We start from the raw sequence: 21,806 nt of genomic DNA on the forward strand, positions 1-21,806 counted from the left end.
GATATTAAGGACAAATTAGGTTGTTAGTAAAAAAAAGTTTCTAGCAAAATACAAAAGAGCAGAATATTGTTCGATGTTCCCTGGCGTGAACTTGGAGGGGTTGAGGGATTTGCTTTCACTCGGTGACTGACTGTACCTGCAGTGGTGTTAGAAGGCCATTACTTACATGCTTAGTCCTTTCATCGGAGGCCAGGCTTGTAGAAGTAAAACTAAGTGCTGGAACTCCGGGCGCGTGTGACTGATGTCCAGCAGCTCCACAAAGAGACGATATCTTTTTTCTTCATTTTCAATGTCAGCCACTTCCACCTAGAGGGTGAAAAACCACAGCTCAGACCTTGAATCCATTTCTGCGTAAATGGGTAAAAGCAAGGAGCATGATGAATACTGTACACAATGAAACGCCGACAGCTCTTTGTCAAAGTCTACCGGCTGAAAGTCTGTAGAGCACAAAAGACACAACGCAAATCATCTGCTTTTTACAGAAACCAATGCAGTAAAAAGTCTACAAGGATCAATGCTTACTAACTGTAGGTATTCATAGAAGACAACTGACGACAAATATACTAACTGAAGTCATCAAATTTCACAACATACATTGCATAAGTTATGAAAGAGATCTGAGACCTAATGAGGCTGATGTATTTAGTAAGAAAATCTATGCATACACAGAATATAAATCTAATATTATACGGAGCAGATACTGAGGAGCTGTCAATCTGCTCAGTGGGCAGAGAATTGGTCAAAACGTTTAGAAAGCATTCTATAGCCATTGTGATGTTAAGATTATAAGTGCACCAAACTCATTGGGAAGGAAAGATACATCCAACAACACTAAAGGCCCCGTTACATCGCACCCGCCCCCATCGTTTGTGCGTTACGGGCAATTTGTTGCTCGTGTCGCACAAAGTCGGTAACCCCCGTCTCACGTACTTACCTTCCAAATGACCTCGCTGTGGGCGACGAACATCCTCTTCCTGAAGGGGGAGGGACGTTTGGCGTCACAGTGACGTCACACAGCGGCCACCCAATAGAAGCGGAGGGGCGGAGATGAGCGGGACGTAACATCCCGCCTACCTCCTTCCTTCCGCATTGCCGGTGGACGCAGGTAAGCTGTAGTTCGTCGGTCCCGAGGTGTCACACATATCGATGTGTGGTGCCTCAGGAATGATGAACAACCTGCGTCCTCCACAATCACCGATTTTTTGAAAATGAACGACGTGTCACCGATGGATGATAAGGTGAGCATTTTCCATTGTTAATGCTCGTTCGTTGGTGTCACACGCAACGATGTCGCTAACGATGCCGGATGTGCGTCACAGAATCCGTGACCCCGGCGATACATCGTTAGATACGTCGCTGCGTGTAACAGGGCCTTTAGAAGTGTGAAATATGGTGACAGATACCCTTCAAATATGGGCTTATACCTAAAAGAGTAGCCCCATAAAGATTCAATTGGACGTAAACTATAGATCTAATAAAAGTTAAATTAACTCAAGCGCTGAGTATCACAGCAACAAAAAATATAACCTAAGAAAACATTACTTATTGGCTTGTGTAATCTTAACCGTCGTAATCATCAAGTCATCAAGACAGTTTATAATGAGTCATGATAACTTTTGTTACATCTGCACGTGCATATTGATAAATGTATGTATCCAGTTTACAGAATGGCCTCCTGATCTTGTATAGATGACATACATATAAGTACACAGATCCTGTATAGATGACCTACATATAAGTACACAGATCCTGTATAGATGACATACATATAAGTACACAGATCTCCTGGCCTCTGTGAGCTCACATACGGAATTGAGACCAGTTAGAAACACATAAAGAAATGCGACACACGTTAAAAGACAAAAGTAAACCACTAAGATTAAAAGCAATGTTAATACAGCAATCGGTAGATTTATTGTTATATTTGATTTCTTAATGGTAATCCGTAGAAAGTAAACAACTATGTTTCAGACTAAACAAATCGCCTTCATCAGACCATAGACCAGTGTACCACCCCCGTGGAAGCAGCAGAGTTGATCGGATCCGGGTTCACGGTGGCTCGAGGGTCTCTGGACCCGGGGGTCGTGCGGCCACTCAAATGAAAAGGGTGGTATTTACAGGGGAGTTATAGTTCGTGACACCACCTGTGGTATGTGGTAATTGGGAGTACCACAGCTGCTATTGGGAGCACCCGGGGGTGATGGAGCGGGGGCAGCAAGGTGTTGTAACCCTCCACGGGTAGGGGGTGCCCCGAAACTCAGTGAGGGGGTGCCGTGGGCATGCAGCGGTCACTCTCGTACTCACTCAGTTCATAGGCAGACACTGACAACCGGGTAAAAAAAAAGTCTCTGGGTACCGCTGCAGCTGAGGGGAGCTCGTCTGGGTCCCGTCCCCAAGTGGTGCTGCCTGGTGATCCATGACCTGCCTCCTGGCACTTAGTTTGACTATGGCTAAGTATGGGAGCTGGCTCTCAGGGCTCACGCTTGGGATTTTCTGGACCGTTTTGGTTGGAAAGTCCTAATTCCCCTCATTGCGCTAATGCCCCGATTCTGGAGCTGGTGGGAATGGATCATAAATGCTCCGCTCTCCTCAGGTGAATTGTCGGGTTGCCTGAAGCTACTCCCCGACCTAGGGTCCATGTACCCCGTCGTGCCTTCGGTCCCGGACCGGTGATAGGGCTAGACTGCCGGCCGTCCTCCTCAACAGGTCCGAGCACCTCGACACAATCCACTGCAACCGGGGGTCCGACTCCTCTAGGCCCAGACCACCGTCTGCAACCTAGGCAGTTACTTCAGGAGTCACCACTCCCGACTTCCTCTGAGCTCCTCTCAGCTCGAGGGCTACTTCCAACTCCTTCTCCACTCACAGACAGACTAGACTCTCTACACTCCTCACCTCCCCTCCCTGACCCCCCACATGGGCGACTCTATTCCACTCAAGCTGTCCACTGGTGTGTCAGGTGGGTGTGGTGCAGGGTGTCTCTAGGATTTGATTTGCTGTTGGAGGCAACATCACATAAGTAGGGACCCAGAACCAAGAGGGAGGCAGAATACTGCACGGAAGGGCAGCTTGTGGGGTACCCTGTGAGGACCTGATAGTCCAGGGGCATCACACTAGCACTGTGAGCATGGAGAAAACCTCAGGCAACCAACCTCAATAGTCAGTCAGGGTTGATAATATACGTCCGGGAACAAAACTAGTTGGCTGGAATGGAAGAGGAATGTCAGCTGAGACGGTCCAGGCACAGCTACTGAGCCTGCAGCATCACTCAAGCTATGGCAAATGGGAAAATCATGACTCTCAAGCTGTCAACTTTTGTCTTAGAAGGCTGAGCCTACATGACGACATGTCATGAGGTAGCATATCTGTCATGATGTGACTACTGGATATGCTGTCCCTGACGCTAAAGAACCATATGATATCCCTAATCTCAGGATTACCTGGTGGAGATGCCTGAGTCCTGTGCCTGGAAATTCCCCTGACCTGATCTAATCTGTTACCCCCGTCTCCAGCAAGGCCGGAACGGGCAGGAGTGTGAGCATAACACATATTAAGACAGACAGGAGAAACCCAAAACTCGGACACACTGAAAACTCAAAGGAACAAACAGAGACTAAGGAGAAAAGCAAGAGCAGGAAGGCAGCAATCAAAAAAACAACAAGTGTTAACACCACAACCGCTCACTGCAACAAAGTACTACAGCCACCAGTAAGTGTGGATCATGACACCTCACCACACCAGTATAGGTAAACTATAGCTGGCATTAAATAGTCCAGCCAGCTTATATACGTATATAAGAAGGGATCGAATGTGATTGGCTCCCCCACAGCATGTGATCAAAGAGACTAACAAGCAGCTCAGCAGAGATTAACTCCTTGCTAGCCTGCCTAAGTCTGTGGGTTGACACCCACATCCACTTGCGCTGATCCCAGACTTCAGAGAAGTTAGTAGGCAGAGTGACAGAATCTGCACAGCCACAGGCACAGATCCTGATGTCGCCATGACATTGGTGATGCCTGCAAAAATCTCTTTATGACAATATCTCTGACAAGTCACACAGTCACATGACTTTTATAGCTGTAATTTTGCTGTGAAAAAAAACAAACAGTTGAAACGAAGATACATGCAACTTGCTTTGAAGTCTATGGAAATTGAGTTGCAGGTGTCTTGTGAGGCAAAATCAACCAAATTTAATAACATCTCGGACTCTGTCAAAGTCATGGCAAGTCGCAATGTGAAGCCATAGATTAGATAGGATTTTGCGATTAGTTACCACGATCTCAATGTACTTTGACCAAATGTATTTACTTAAGAGAACATACCAAAAGAAATTGACCTATTGTTTAAATCATGTTTTTGTTTTAGAATTATTTTTTAAACCTTTTTTTTTCCATATCACGATCTTTCTTAAAAATACAAAATAGAAATCTTGAAATGTTCACACGGGCTTAGACTGAAGCATCTAATGAGCGTTTGCCCATGTAATTGTGAAGGGAGGAGCTGTCACGCAAGGTACGGGGAAGTACCAAGTGAATGGTGGAAGGGAAGGGAAACCCTGTGTTTAGCGAAGGGGGAGATGGTGACTTCTGACCAACCCTACCACTGGGCCTGGGCTTCCCTCACCACCCTAGATAGGTTGCGCACCTATGCGCTAAGCTGGATACCTGCCCCAGGCTGACCCTGAACTGGGCCCTAGGTAGGGAGTGGATGGGATAAGCTCTTCGTCAACCCCACTAGGTGCCAAAAGACACACAGGGATAACACAAAAGGGAAAACATCAGACAACTTATCTCCAGTTGACTCATGGACAGGAATTAGAACAACCACCAAGTTTCTACTGATGTATGGAAACCAACTGCTAGAAGGGAAGACTTGATAAATGCACATTAAATGTCACCAACATCAAGTAATAGGAAGTGAAGGTATATAAACGGAACAAGAGAAGTAGTAATGAAAAGCAGCTGACAGGCTAAAGAACGCCACAGGGTGCTAAAGGGAAAGGGATGAAAACCAAGCAGAAATTATATAAGATCAGGGAGCAGTTTGCAAAGGCAAACGCTGTGACCTTCTACAGCTGGACATGACAGGACTGTTTGTCACCCGTGACACACCCGTTACAGGAGCAGGGCGAGCTGGGTTATCAGTGTTCAGAGGTGTTACCTGTCATTATTATTCTGCCTTTGATAAGGAAACTGGTGTTAACTCTTAGGGTACCTTCACACTTAGCGATGCAGCAGCGATCCGACCAGCGATCTGACCTGGTCAGGATCGCTGCTGCATCACTACATGGTCGCTGGTGAGCTGTCAAACAGGCAGATCTCACCAGCAACCAGTGAACAGCCCCCAGCCAGCAGCGACATGCAAGCGACGCTGCGCTTGCACGGAGCCGCCGTCTGGAAGCTGCGGAGACTGGTAACTAAGGTAAACATCGGGTATGGTTACCCGATGTTTACATTAGTTACCAGTGTGAGCAGGGAGCAGGGAGCCGCGCACACTGAGCGCTGGCTCCTTGCTCTCCTAGCTACAGTACACATCGGGTTAATTAACCCGATGTGTAATGCAGCTACATGTGCAGAGAGCAGGGAGCCGCGCACACTGCTTAGCGCTGGCTCCTTGCTCTCCTAGCTGCTGTACACATCGGGTTAATTAACCCGATGTGTACAGCAGCTACATGTGCAGAGAGCCGGAGCCGGCAGCACAGGCAGCGTGAGAGCTGCAGAGGCTGGTAACTAAGGTAAATATCGGGTAACCACCTTGGTTACCCGATGTTTATCTTGGATACAGCTTACCTCAGCTGTCAGACGCCGGCTCCTGCTCCCTGCTTGCTTCATTTGTCGCTCTCTTGCTGTCACACACAGCGATTGTGTGTCACAGCAGGAGAGCGGCTTTGAAGAAAACGAACCAGGGCTGTGTGTAACGAGCAGCGATCTCGCAGCAGGGGCCAGATCGCTGCTCATTGTCACACACAGCGAGATCGCTAATGAGGTCACTGCTGCGTCACAAAAAGCGTGACTCAGCAGCGATCTCGGCAGCGAGCTCGCTGTGTGTGAAGCACCCCTTACTGGAAAAAAACCCAGTAAGTATGAACCTGAAACAGATTAACGTCCAGCTCACCACATCATCCATCCATCCTCGTTATGGAGTCCAGGATACAGCATTATCATGGCTCTAAACAAGCCAAAAAAAAAATCAGGATCCAGCTCTTAAACATATGAGGTTTCCTTTATTATTGTTGAAATACAGTGCAATAAACAGCAAACAAAGCGCATGAATAATGCAATCAACGCGTTTCAAGTGCGTTTAGCAATCTTACATACAAATCAAAACCAACAGAGATTTAAATGGATTTTTCATCCATAAATTTCATTTATGAACCTAAAATAGTCCAGCCATCAAAAGATTACTCATTTTAACTTTCAATAAAAATTCTGATATGAAAAGTTAAAATTAAAATTACAAGTAACACAAAAACCTGATAATAATAGGTCATTTTCTGATGACACATTTCCTTTAAACTGAAGCTTCCTCATTGACCCAAACTTTTTGATATTTTTTTTCTCGCCAATAACAGGGGTTAAAAAAAACAGCAACAGCAACCCTGTATCAATTACAAGGAAACGTTGCACGGATGACTGCAGTGTAGTGTGGGACAGGGGCCTCCTATGCTGTCCCTCACTCTAGGGATCCTAGGATATCACTAATCTCAGGATTACAACTAATGGTGGAGATGCCAGAGTCCCAAGCCTGGCTATTCCCCTGAGCAGACCTAATCTGTTCTCCAAAAACAGGAGTTAAAAAAAATTATATTCAAACTATTTGCTGGAAAAATAATATATAAAAAAAGTATAATAAAATAATATCAAACTAAGTATAAAGAAAACCTATAACAGCTGAACAACAGCAGCCCTGTATCAATTACAAGGAAATGTTGCACAGATGACTGAAGTATAGCGAGGGACATGGGCTGTCCCTCACTCTAGAAATCCTAGGATATCCCTAATCTCAGGATTACCACTAATGGTGGAGATGCCCGAGTCCCATGCCTGGTTATTCTCTTGACTAGCTCTAATCTGTTCTCCAAAAACAGGGGTTAAAAAAATTGCATTCAAACTATTTGCTGTAAAATTATTTATATAAAAAAAGTATAATAAAATATCAAACTAAGTATAAAGAAAACCTATAACAGCTAAACAACAGCAGCCCTGTATCAATTACAAGGAAACGTTGCACGGATGACTGCAGTGTAGTGTGGGACAGGGGCCTCCTATGCTGTCCCTCACTCTAGGGATCCTGGGATATCCCTAATCTCAGAATTACCACTAATGGTGAAGATGCCCGAGTCCCATGCCTGGATATTCCCCTGACCAGATCTAATCTGTTCTCCAAAAACAGGGGTTCAAAAAAGTTATATTCAAACTATTTTCTGGAAAATTATTTATAAAAAAAAAGTATAATAAAATAATATCAAACTAAGTATAAAGAAAACCTATAACAGCTGAACAACAGCAGCCCTGTATCAATTACAAGGAAATGTTGCACAGATGACTGAAGTATAGGGAGGGACATGGGCTGTCCCTCACTCTAGGGATCCTAGGATATCCCTAATCTCAGGATTACCACTAATGGTGGAGATGCCCGAGTCCCATGCCTGATTATTCCCTTGACTAGCTCTAATCTGTTCTCCAAAAACCGGGGTTAAAAAAATTGCATTCAAACTATTTGCTGTAAAATTATTTATATAAAAAAAAAGTATAATAAAATAATATCAAACTAAGTATAAAGAAAACCTATAACAGCTAAACAACAGCAGCCCTGTATCAATTACAAGGAAACGTTGCACGGATGACTGCAGTGTAGTGTGGGACAGGGGCCTCCTATGCTGTCCCTCACTCTAGGGATCCTGGGATATCCCTAATCTCAGAATTACCACTAATGGTGAAGATGCCCGAGTCCCATGCCTGGATATTCCCCTGACCAGATCTAATCTGTTCTCTAAAAACAGGGGTTCAAAAAAGTTATATTCAAACTATTTTCTGGAAAATTATTTATAAAAAAAAAGAATAATAAAATAATATCAAACTAAGTATAAAGAAAACCTATAACAGCTGAACAACAGCAGCCCTGTATCAATTACAAGGAAACGTTGCACGGATGAAGCTAAATTGCCTAATATTTCTTCCAACATGTCATTACAAATATTAATTTCCCCACACGGCTTTCTGTGATACGACCATTAATATCCAGGCCCATTTTATGATGCTCGGTTTCACATTTGGATTCCCTGGCAGTAGGTTACAGATAGAAGGGAGCATTGACGTTCTTGAATGTCGCCATTATACCCCGGGGCGGTGGCATCGTATTACTGGTTCTGATAGAATGAAATGCAGATCTGATTTTTATTTCCTTAAAATGACTTTGTTAAAAGTTCAACTTAAACGCTTAATTTTCATCTTGATGGCATTTTCCTCCATCGCTAAAATACAACCTTCTTCTATTTAAGGGAAAAAAAAATATTAATTTATTTTCCCTTCGCAAAGGTGATAAGCACTTCATTGAATTGGGTGACTTTAGCCATCACTGCAGGAGATTTTCGGAGGTAGTTCGACTACTTATCAGCAATATATTCTCCGCCGCTGACACAACGCGACTGGTCTTTCATTCTCCGCAAAGGACATCAAGTTAACCTTGTGTACAGTCGGCTATATGACACACGGCTTCAGAAAAGGCTCATAACACGGCAGCTGTCCTACCTGATCTGAATCCTATTCATGTATTGGGGGTAGTGTTGAGCGGACCCGGACTAGAAAAATCCGGATCCGCGCGGTTTCAGCGATAGATCCTGGTCCGACCCGGACGTGGGATTCCGGGTGCACGATCCGGATTCGGCATTTTTTTTTCTTTTTTCCCTCTCTCACGCGCGAGAGAGAGTTCTCGTCCCGGATTCCGCAACTCATTCACATATATTGGCCCGGATTACGGATCGGATCTCGGACTTCCTTGTCAACCCGCCACTGATCCGCTGGAACCGGATTATTAGCAATCCGCTCAACTCTAATTGGGAGGCCACTATGGGACAGATCGAGGCAGTATTAAAGGGGTCGTCCCATAAGAAACATCACCTGTACAAGGATTCAAGTGTGCGTGTCACATGAACCAGGTCCAACCAAAGTGTGCTCAACTGGTGCACCAAAGAATCAGAAATGTGTTAAGTCCATGGAATTATCAGTATGATCATTAAAAAGGAACCTGTCAGGTCCCCTATGCCTCCAACCCAGCAGCCTTTACACCTGTATGCCCAAATCCCTCCATAGTCAGCCCTGTATAATGGTAATCACTAATTTGAAAGTTTTAAAAAACGACTTGTAAACCTCACTGTCCCTACACTAATTAGGGCCTTGAGTAGTCGCAGGGTCGTTAACTTCCTTGACTAGTCAGCCCTTTTTCCATGTGATCATGCCCCTGTGGCGTCATCGCCAATTAATGGAAATCTGGCGCATGCGTGCAGCTCGTTTCGGCCATGTCAGTGCACTTCAGAAGCTGGGTGGACGCTTCCCGGCTTCATCAGGCGTACTGCGCATGATTGGAGGCTCTAAAGATGGCTCAAGTACACGGCTTCTGAACTTTTGGTTATGCGTAGTGTGCCTAATGAGCCATAAAGCGTACACCCGCCTTCAAAGGCACACTAACACAGCCGAAATGAGCCAAGTGCATGCACAATATACCCAGGAAATCATGTTATCAGCATTATACAGGGATTGTTAGGGAGGGAATTTGGGCATACCAGTATGAATGCTGCTGGGTTGGAGGGCATAGGGGACCTGGCAGGTTCCCTTTAACTTTATTGTGGAGCACATAAGCAACAACAGTGTCATGCATGCTGAATCTTTGCTCCTTTTGCTTACGAGCTCTACAGAAAGGCCCTCTTCACACGGGCATATAACAAAGTATACGTGTAAAACCAAAACCGGTATCGGTGTCATTAGTGTGCTATCAAAGGGTCATCAGCATTTTTCCGATATGACTAAAGAAAAAAGTATTACCAAGCTTCTCCTATACTCTCAATATTAAACATACAGCACACGGATAGCACATTGATGCTATTCATGAGCTGTACGTGTGTTTTACGGACCCATAGACTTGTATTGTTCCTTGTTATCCGTGCTGCTGAAAAAAAATGGACATCTCTCTGTGTGGATCACAAAGACACATGGTCCATGTGAAAACGCGGACATCTGACCATAGGTTATAATGGGTATTTGTGGTATCCATGAAAAAAATGGATGCCACCACGTACCGTGGATGTGTGAAGGAGACCTAAAGCAGTAATTGATCATGCTGGTGGTGCCTTGGATTCTCCTGCACTATTTACAGGATAGATAATAAATGTATAATCGCTGGGGACCCGACTGATGAGACCACTCACAACCTCAATGATGAGAGTCTCAAAGTGTGCATATTGAGTAGTAGTTAGCATGTCTGACCACAAAGAAGGAGACAGCTGAGGACAGTGCTTGGCTTTCTCAGGCAGACATCGCTACTACTCTATTCCAACAGGGTTTTTGAGAACCATCTTCTGGGTAATGGTGGGTGTCTACCCGGTCGATCTCCAATCAATCATGTTGGGAATAACCCTTGTATGCATCATCGAGGTTGGTAGCCTCTGTGATGTAAGCCTGTAAGCAGGCTATACATGTATTCTGTAGTACTAAAACAGTAAAAGAGCATTTCAGGGCCGGGTTTGCGAGCAGCCGGAAAGATGGGTGGGACTGGCTGCTTACACATCACCACCCATGGGTCGTGGTACGGCAGGAAAAATGGAGACCATTCAGGATCTGTGTGTGGAGGTGTGCAGACCTCCAGTGTGTTTTTCCTTGCTAAGTAATAAGAGCTGGACATTACCCTGAGTGGGTGAACCCGCACTATTGTATGGACAATTTGCTTTATTTTTTCCCTTTGTGTCCGAAAAGGCTGTTTTTGATTTCTTATCCTGAGTGGTTTATGAAGTGTAAATAAACCAGCCCAGATGTTTTACTGAAAGTGTTTCCTGCGCCTACCTCAACACACAGCCAAAACGTTACACCCTGGAAATGGCTTAACCGTACCAATTAAAGGGTTAACCCCGATTAGTCTAGGAGTGCACCAATTCTCATCAGCCAGAATGTGTAGTTGTAACATGGACAACCTGCTGCCACTGCTTGTGTGAGCATTATAATAATACTAGATGGCAGTGGTGGAAGGTCTCTTTGGCAACCAGCAGTAAACTACAATAGAGGAAAGTAGAGCTAGTGGAAAAATGGCAGCACATTTTTTTATAAAAAAAAAAAATAAAAAAAAAAAGATTCATAGATTACCTCAATTTTCCAACAACTTTGCAAACAAACCCATTTAAGATGTGTGCAGAATTATTAGGCAAGTTGTATTTTAGAGGATTTTTTTATTATTGATCAACAACTATGTTCTCAATCAACCCAAAAGACTCAAATATCAAAGCTTAATAATATTTTTGGAAGTTGGAGTGTTTTTTTTTTAGATTTGGCTATCTTAGGAGGATATCTGTTTGTGCAGGTAACTATTACTGTGCAGAATTATTAGGCAACTTAATAAAAACCAAATATATTCCCATCTCATTTGTTTATTTTCACCAGGTAAACCAATATAACTACACAAACTTTAGAAATAAACATTTGACATGCAAAAACAAAACCCCCAAAAATTAGTGACCAATATAGCCACCTTTCTTTATGATGACACTCAACAGCCGACCATCCATAGATTCTGTCAGTTGCTTGATCTGTTTACGATCAACATTGCGTGCAGCAGCCACCACAGCCTCCAGACACTGCTCCGAGAGGTGTACTGTTTTCCCTCCTTCATCTTTTAGACCTTTACTGGCCATCCACGCTGTGGAGTAGTTGGATGCATGTGATGGAGCATTGTCCTGCATGAAAATCATGTATGTCTTGAACGATACCAACTTCTTCTTGTACCACTGCTAGAAGACGTTGTCTTCTAGAAACTGGCAGTAGGTCTGGGAGTGGAGCTTCACTTTATCCTCAACCCGAAAAGGTCCCACAAGTTCATGTTTTATGATACCAGTACCCCACCTCCACCTTGCTGGCGTCTGAGTCGGATCCTTTACTGATCCAGCCTCTGGCCCATCCATCTGGCCCATCAAGAGTCACTCTCATTTCATCAGTCCATAAAACCTTTGAAAAATCAGTCTTAAGATATTTCTTGGCCAAGTCTTGACGTTTTATCTTATGTTTCTTGTTCAAAGGTGGTTGTTTTTCAGCCTTCCTTACCTTGGCCATGTCCCAGAGAATGGCACACCTTGTGATTTTTCATACTCCAGTAACATTGCAGCTCTGAAATATGGCCAAACTGGTGGCAAATGGTCCTTGGCAGGTTCACGCTTGATTTTCCTCAATTCATGGGCAGTTATTTTGCACCATTTTTGCCCAACACGCTTCTTGCGACCCTGTTGGCTATTTGCCATGAAAAACTTGATTATTCGGTGATAACGCTTTATAAGTTTGGCAATTTCAAGACTGCTGCATCCCTCTGCAAAACATCTCACAATTTTGGACTTTTCAGAGCCCGTCAAATCTCTCTTCTGACCCATTTTGCCAAAGGAAAGGCAGTTGCCTAATAATTAAGCACACCTTATATAGGGTGTTGATGTCATTACACCGCACCCCTCCTCATTACAGAGATGCTCATCACCTGATTTATGTTAATTGGTAGTTGGCTCTCAAGCCTATACAGCTTGGAGTAGGACAACATGTATAAAAATCATCATGTGATCAAAATACTAATTTGCCTAATAATTCTGCACACAGTGTACAAAAGATTGGTGATAACTTGTTGATTGTTGGAGGTCCAACTGTTGGGCCATGCACTGGCTGAGTTATACCACTTGAATAGAGTGGCAATGTGCATGCTTGACCACTGCTCCATTCCTTCCCTATACGGTTTCAGAGTGCCACACGGGGAAGCCTCATAGGGAATTGAGCGGTAGTCAGACACTCCATTCTACAACAGGGTTAAATGTGAACTGACAAAATGTCCCCGTTTTGGCAATCCAGGCGGATCCAACAGCCAGACCCCTTGTGATCAGTTGAATGGAGACAAAGTGCAGTACCGCACACAACCCATGGACAGAAGTGGTGCTCTTTCTGGAATGAAAAAAAAATAAATATTTTTTTCTATTTCCTGGATTGCCAATTTCACCATTGAATTTTTTTTTTTTTATTACTGCCACTGTTCCCTGCCCATGGATATTGGTGACTGTGCAAAGGAAAAAAAAAAAATTGATCCAGTATAATAATAAAAAAAAAATCTAATTATTTAATATATCGACCACCTTTCATAAAGTAGTAGAGTGCAAAGCAGGAACAGAAAATAAAATGAAAATATTAAATGTTTCAGCTGGCCTGGTACTACTAACATCTGTGTGCGGTAGTAAATGCTATATTACCAGGGAGAATGGCAGCAGATTGTGAATGCACTCACCTAAGGCTAGCCGTGCAGTAAACTGGAAGATTGCAGTACACACAGCTTATGAAAGCGGGTGACAGCAGCAGAAAAATAAACATGTTCCCCGCACATTATTACTCCGCGGTAAGTTGATTAAAAATAAAAAATGCTTCAATCTCGGGATGTCAATAAGCAGTCGTGCTATCCAGCGAGCACACACCGCCTTCCACTGACTCTCAGACCATGCACACTACTCATAGAAAATTAGGGATATTTGGCTTTTGGATGAAATTTCAGGATGATCCGATTATGCTCTCTGACCTTTCAGGTGACCTTAATGTGACCTTCTCTAATCTTTTGGATGCACATGTCCAACTGTTCAATGTTTCAGTGTTTTTTTCACAAATTGCTGTTAGCTAAATGGCCAAATTCACAATAGTGGTTGATCCATGAATCGACCAATAAATTTTGGGGTTCAATTAGAGTTGGTATTAAACAGTCCTTCTCATCATGCTGTGCACATTTTGACATTATGAGACCAAGATGACACCTAGCAATAGATAAAGCGCGATTTTCTCAGACGGAAGTGGCCATTGCGCTTAGAGTGTCACAGTGTGTCATCAGCAGGTTGCAACAGAAATACAGAGAGAGTAGAATAGTCACAGAAAGGCACAGAGGGGGGCGTCCTTTGATCACATCCCACAATGGTGAACGTTGCATTGTGAATAAAGCCCTATGGAATCAGAAGAATGTTGTACAACTCTAGACACATTTAAAAGAGGTGAGAGGTGCCCAAATGTCACGTCAGACTATTTGAAACAGTTTACATCAGCGTGGTCTGAATGCTCGACCACCTCCAAGGGTACCTGAGCACATCACCAGGCACAGATCTCTTCATCTTGCTGCACTAGGGGCCAGTGGGCCTCAGTGCTGTTCACTGATTATTATTATTTATAATTATTATAGCGCCATTTATTCCATGGCGCTTTACAAGTGAAAGAGGGTATACGTACAACAATCATTAACAGGACAAAACAGACTGGTATAGGAGGAGAGAGGACCCTGCCCGCGAGGGCTCACAGTCTACAGGGGATGGGTGATGGTACAATAGGTGAGGACAGAGCTGGTTGCGCAGTGGTCTAGTGGACGGAGGGCTATTGTAGGTTGTAGGCTTGGTGGGAGAGGTGGGTCTTGAGGTTGAAAGACAATTCAAGCTGAGTAGAAATTATGGCCACCAACAATGTTAGAGACGTCAAGGAGATCACTATGAATCAGAAACTGTTGTCTACAGATGGGCCTTTGGTGGTGGTGTTGTCACAGTGTGGGCAGGTGTGTCTAGTCAATACAGAACTGCCCTACACTTTCTGAATAATACAGTGACAAGCCGCTACTATTGTAATAACATCATTAATCCAGTCATTGTGCCTCTGTATAAACAAGACCGGCCTAATTTCACCTTAATAGAAGAAAATGCTCCAGCTCATCGAAGTCACATCATTAGGGAATGGCTGCTGGAGACTGGAGAATCTCAAATGGAGCAGCTGCACTTTCTCCAGACCTGAATCCCATAGAAATCCTATGGGATCAGCTGATTTGCAGTGTAGAGGCCGTAACTCTGTACCCCAGAACCTCAATGACCTGAGGGCCGCCCTTTAAGAAGAGTGGGATGTCATGCCTCCCCAGACAATAACTCCACTTGTGACCAGCAGGAGGAGTCATTGTCAGCTGGGATTGATGCTCAAGACCACATGACTAGTTATTTAGACATTCACATTTTTTGGGAGGGTATTTTCCTAAAATGAGGAAAGCGCTATTGCATGGGTCTACTTAAATGTCCTACTTTAATGAAAAAAAAAAATCACTGTAGCATCAACATTTTCCGATTTACATAAATTTCCTCTGAAAGCCAAATATCCCTAACTTTTTGTGAGTAGTGTATATGTACAGTCACGGCCAAAAGTTTTGAGAATGACACCAAAATTATATTTTCACATGATCTGTTGGCCTCTGGTTTTTAATTGTGTTTGTCTGATGTTTACATCACATACAGAAATATAATTGCAATCATATTATGAGTACCAAAAGGTTATATTGACAGAATGAGTTAATGCAGCAAGTCAATATTTGCAGTGTTGACCCTTCTTCAGGACCTCTGCAATTCTCCCTGGCATGCTCTCAATCAACTTTTGGACCAAATCCTGACTGATAGCTGTCCATTCTTGCATAAGCAATGCTTGCATTTTGCCAGAATTTGTTGGTGTTTGTTTGTCCACCCGTCTCTTGATGATTGCCCACAAGTTCTCAATGGGATTAAGATCTGGGGAGTTTCCAGGCCATGGACCCAAAATCTCTGTTTTGCTCCATGAGCCATTTAGTGATCACCTTTGCTTTATGGCAAGGTGCTCCATCATGCTGGAAAAGGCATTGTTGGGCGCCAAACTGCTCTTGGACAGTTGGGAGAAGTTGCTCTTGGAGGACATTCTGGTACCATTCTTTATTCATGGCTGTGTTTTTAGGCAAGACTGTGAGTGAGCCGATTTCCTTGGCTGAGAAGCAACCCCACACATGAATCGTTTCAGGATGCTTAACAGTTGGCATGAGACAAGACTGGTGGTAGCGCTCATCTCTTCTTCTCCTAATAAGCTGTTTTCCAGATGTTCCAAACAATCGAAAAGGGGATTCATCTGAGAAAATGACTTTACCCCAGTCCTCAGCAGTCCACTCCCTGTACCTTTTGCAGAATATCAGTCGGTCCCTGATGTTTTTTCTGGAATTGAAGTGGCTTCTTTGCTGCCCTCCTTGAAACCAGGCCTTGCTCAAGCAGTCTCCGCCTCACAGCGCGTGCAGAAGCACTCACACCAGCCTGCTGCCATTGCTGAGCTAGCTCCGCACTGCTGGTAGTCCGATCCCGCAGCTGAAACAGTTTTAGGATACGGTCCTGGCGTTTGCTGGTCCTTCTTGGGCGCCCAAGAGCCTTTTTGGCAACAATGGAAGCTCTCTCCTTGAAGTTCTTGATGATGAGATAGATTGTTGACTGAGGTGCAATCTTTGTAGCTGCGATACGTTTCCCTGTTAGGCCATTATTGTGCAGAGCAATGATGGCTGCACGTGTTTCTTTAGAGATAACCATGGTTAACTGAAGAGAAACAATGATACCAAGCACCAGCCTCCTTTTAAAGTGTCCAGTGGTGTTATTCTTACTTAATCATGACTGATTGATCGCCATCCCTGTCCTCATCAACACCCACACCTGTGTTAATGGAACAATCACTAAAACAATGTTAGCTGCTCCTTTTAAGTCAGGAATGCAATGATGTTGAAATGTGTTTTGGGGGTTAAAGTTCATTTTCTTAGCCAATATTGACTTTGCTAGTAATTGCTGTTAAGCTGATCACTCTTTATGACATTCTGGAGTATATGCAAATTGCCATTAGAAAAACTGAAGCAGTAGACTTTGTAAAAATTAATATTTGTAGCATTCTCAAAACTTTTGGCCATGACTGTATGTGTATTTAAACTGTATAAAAAGTAAATAAAAAAAAATATGTACAAAAATATATAGATTTGTGAAAGCTTTGTGAAGATTGGAGCCACTTTGCCGGTGTGACTCTGCAATGATACCATGTATAGATACCACCTGCCCTGAACACTGTAACCCACTTTGCCCTGGATTCATTCAACTTACCTCCCAGATTGGCAGCTCTGCCCCAAATGATTAGCTAATAAAAAAAAGAAGCTGAATCCAAACTCTTTCTCCCCAAAAAGCGAATGCACAATTCGGCTTTTACAAGAAAACTGTTCAGGAAGGGGACCCAAATTATCTTTTGATCCTCACAGCAATGGACTGATTACCTGGCAGGACAGTAAATTCCCTTAGGAATCTTTCAGACGTCAGTGAAAAACGCACACGTTTTTCTCTGACGTGATAAAGGTATGTATGTCCCTCTGTGTGCGGCACACATGTGATCTCCGTGTGCTATCCGTGATAATATACGGAGATCAGGCACTTATACTCACCTGTCTACGCTCCTGCTGTCCGTGGTGCTGAAGTCTCCCGCGATGCTGTGTGCGGCCGCCGCTGTCTCCCCTCTGCAGCTACTTCCTGGTCGGCTGTGCAGTGAATATGCATGAGCATAATTAGCCATCCTGGAAGCAGAGACAGCAGCGGCTGAAGACAGCTTTGCTGGAGACAGATGAGTTTAAATAGCTTTTTATTTTAAATGTACGTGTTTTTCTGGTACGTGTTTCACGGATCACACCACTGTGTGGTCTGTGGAACATCAGTGATGCCGGCGAAAAACGGACATCTCCATGCGGAACACACGGACACGCATGTACGCCGCATGGAAACACGTCAGTGACATATTACTGATGTGTGTCCCGACTCATTCGTTTTAATGGGTTTGCGTATGTCCGTGATCCTGGTACGTATAAAAACAGTAAAATACGTACCATAATCACTGACGTGTGAAGGTGGCCTAAGAAAGATTTTGGTCGGCACTTTGGGTTGATGGAGGTACTCACTGGTAAGATGCATTAACTGTCATTCTGAAATACATCATCAAATTAAGTACACCGGCCTCATCAGGTTAAACAGACCTGTGCGTGCAACTCGTACTGAGACATCTTCTCACAGCCCAACTAAAACGGACCATAAATAGCTGCTAGTTTGCAAGTCACTGGCTAAAACACAAAGCCCTGCCAGCTCCCCAAATCTTATCTTCAGGGGATTAAGATGCAGTTATACCCCAATTTTCAGATATTGAGTAGCTTCACTTTAGCTGTGACATAGTGCAAGAGAAGGAAAGCCACAGGCTGCCTGCACATCGCCAAGATATGTTTTCGCAGCTGCTAAACGATATTAGTGCGGTTTAACATTCTCCACCGAAAACACAGGTGTCTGATGCTGCCATGTTCTGCGCTGAATTATTTATAATAACTAGGTAGGATAATTTAACTGAAAGTAGTTTTCAGCTTTTCAAGTAACAGTGAAAAGAAACAAACATGCATTTTTATTTTTATCACACAAAGAACACAGCTCGTTCCACCCGCAGCAATGCTACAACAAATCACTGTAATTTTGCACCAGACTCCGAAAAGCCTGTCATTTGCAAGATGTAAAGAATATTTTTATTTTCCCATCATCTAGTTCGTCTAGAAGTGTAATAATCCCTGGCTACTATACTGCACCATAAATTATTCCACTGTAAGGCGAATGACCAGTCACAAAAAGTCACACTCTTACTAACTTTGCCACAATTTCTATTGGCACGATTGGAAACCAAAGCAAAGTCTTCTTATACCAGGATTATTACTGGAATCCGGCTTACGCTCCGCCTGCCGCTGGTCTCCGGCTTACGCTCCGCCTGCCGCTGGTCTCCGGCTTACGCTCCGCCTGCCGCTGGTCTACGGCTTACGCTCCGCCTGCCGCTGGTCTCCGGCTTACGCTCCGCCTGCCGCTGGTCTCCGGCATACGCTCCAACTGCCGCTGGTCTCCGGCTTACGCTCCGCCTGCCGCTGGTCTCCGGCTTACGCTCCGCCTGCCGCTGGTCTCCGGCTTACGCTCCGCCTGCCGCTGGTCTCCGGCTTACGCTCCGCCTGCCGCTGGTCTCCGGCTTACGCTCCGCCTGCCGCTGGTCTCCGGCTTACGCTCCGCCTGCCGCTGGTCTCCGGCTTACGCTCCGCCTGCCGCTGGTCTCCGGCTTACGCTCCGCCTGCCGCTGGTCTCCGGCTTACGCTCCGCCTGCCGCTGGTCTCCGGCTTACGCTCCGCCTGCCGCTGGTCTACGGCTTACGCTCCGCCTGCCGCTGGTCTCCGGCTTACGCTCCGCCTGCCGCTGGTCTCCGGCATACGCTCCGCCTGCCGCTGGTCTCCGGCTTACGCTCCGCCTGCCGCTGGTCTCCGGCTTACGCTCCGCCTGCCGCTAGTCTCCGGCTTACGCTCCGCCTGCCGCTGGTCTCCGGCTTACGCTCCGCCTGCCGCTGGTCTCCGGCTTACGCTCCGCCTGCCGCTGGTCTCCGGCTTACGCTCCGCCTGCCGCTGGTCTCCGGCTTACGCTCCGCCTGCCGCTGGTCTCCGGCTTACGCTCCGCCTGCCGCTGGTCTCCGGCTTACGCTCCGCCTGCCGCTGGTCTCCGGCTTACGCTCCGCCTGCCGCTGGTCTCCGGCTTACGCTCCGCCTGCCGCTGGTCTCCGGCTTACGCTCCGCCTCCCGCTGGTCTCCGGCTTACGCTCCGCCTGCCGCTGGTCTCCGGCTTACGCTCCGCCTGCCGCTGGTCTCCGGCTTACGCTCCGCCTGCCGCTGGTCTCCGGCTTACGCTCCGCCTGCCGCTGGTCTCCGGCTTACGCTCCGCCTGCCGCTGGTCTCCGGCTTACGCTCCGCCTGCCGCTGGTCTCCGGCTTACGCTCCGCCTTCCGCTGGTCTCCGGCTTACGCTCCGCCTTCCGCTGGTCTCCGGCTTACGCTCCGCCTTCCGCTGGTCTCCGGCTTACGCTCCGCCTTCCGCTGGTCTCCGGCTTACTCTCCGCCTGCCGCTGGTCTCCGACTTACTCTCCGCCTTCCGCTGGTCTCCGGCTTACACTCCGCCTTCCGCTGGTCTCCGGCTTACACTCCGCCTTTCGCTGGTCTCCGGCTGATCTCTATTGGTTTGCTACATAGGTTTCTCTCTCACTAGCATATGGTATCCGATGAGACAGAATTGGATGCAATATGCTAATGACACTTGGCTCAGACTCTACTGTGTGTGTGAGCTGTGTCATTGAGATCCGATTCGATCACAGAGAACCAGAGCACAAGTGAGGAAAAGGAGACATTAATCTCATTCCTGTGTTTCACATGCACTCATAGACTTGTATGGGTGTATGTGATCTGATGTACGCTGTCAAACTCAGAACGCTGTGACTTTTTTTTTTCAATGCTGTTTCGGTATGGGAGAAAAAATTGCAGATGAATACTGCCTAAATATTTAACATTGGTGCTAGTGCAATCCAATGTTTTACTGGATTGCACTCGTTCGTATTAAACGCAAGTGGGAGCGTGGCCTTACACTACATCTTCACTTAGTCTCCTACTTACACTCTGTCTTCTGCTGGTCTTCTACCTTGTGTTGGTTTCCTGTCTTCACTCCGTCTTCTACTGGTCTCATATTGACACCTCATGTTCTCCTGGTCACCTACCTGCACTAAGTCTTCTGCTGGTCTCCTACTTATATTCTATTTTCTGCTGGTCTCCTACATACACTATACCTTCTGCTGGTCTACTTAAACTTCGTCTTCTGTGGGTCTCCTACTTACATTCTACCTTCTGCTGGTCTCCTATTGACACTCGGTCTTCTGCTACTCTCCTGGTACACTCCGTGTTCTCCTGGTCTCCTACCTGCGCTAAAGTCCCCGTCACATTTAACGACTTTCCAGCGATCCCGACAAAGATACGTTCTGATAAGGATCGCAGGTAAGTCGCTACATGGTCGCTGGTGAGATGTCAGTCAGTCAGATCTTCCCAATGACACAGCAACGATACAGCGACCGTAGCGACCTGTATAACGATCTTGGCTGTACGTGTCTGAGCTCTGAATCGTCAACGAGGTCGTTGGTAAGGCGTCAAACACACTGATGCATCCTGCCCAGCAGGACCTCGATGATCAAAAAAATGGTCCAGGCCATTCCGACACGACCAGCGATTTCACAGCAGGGGCCTGGTCACTGCTATGTGTCAGACATAGCAAGATCGCTGGTGAGGTCGTTGTTGCGTCACAGAATCTGTGACTCAGCAGCGATCTCGCTATGTGTGAAGGTACTTTGAGAGTCTTCTGCTGGTCTCCTACATACACTCCGTCTTCTGCTGGTTTCATATTTCCACTCCCTCTTCTGCTGCTCTCCTACTTACACTCCATCTTCTCTTGGTCTCTTACTTGCACTAAGGCGGGCTTTGCACACTACGACATCGCAGGTGCGATGTCGGTGGGGTCAAATTGAAAATGATGCACTTCCGGCATCGCAGGCGACATCGTAGTGTGCAAAGCCTAGATGATACGATTAACGAGTGCAAAAGCGTCGTAATCGTATCATCGGTGCAGCGTCGGCGTAATCCATAATTACGCTGACACGACAGTCCGATGTTGTTCCTTGCTCCTGTGGCAGCACACATCGCTGTGTGTGAAGCCGCAGGAGCGAGGAACATCTCCTACCGGCGTCACTGCGGCTTCCGTAAGATATGCGGAAGGAAGGAGGTGGGCGGGATGTTTACATGCTGCTCATCTCCGCCCCTCCGCTCCTATTGGCCGCCTGCCGTGTGATGTCGCAGTGACGCCGCACGACCCGCCCCCTTAACAAG

At 45.8% G+C, this 21,806-nt stretch overlaps 1 protein-coding gene across 1 annotated transcript in view; it reads right to left on the reverse strand.

Annotated features, from left to right (window-relative positions):
- The window catches only part of NBAS (NBAS subunit of NRZ tethering complex), a 1,027,824-nt gene that overhangs the window by 107,928 nt on the left and 898,090 nt on the right, over positions 1-21,806 (reverse strand). The window contains 1 exon segment of the mRNA XM_075341124.1: positions 167-306. Coding sequence (XP_075197239.1) covers positions 167-306 — 140 coding nt within the window.

Source organism: Anomaloglossus baeobatrachus, chromosome 3 (assembly GCF_048569485.1).
Source record: "Anomaloglossus baeobatrachus isolate aAnoBae1 chromosome 3, aAnoBae1.hap1, whole genome shotgun sequence".
Lineage (NCBI taxonomy): Eukaryota > Metazoa > Chordata > Amphibia > Anura > Aromobatidae > Anomaloglossus > Anomaloglossus baeobatrachus.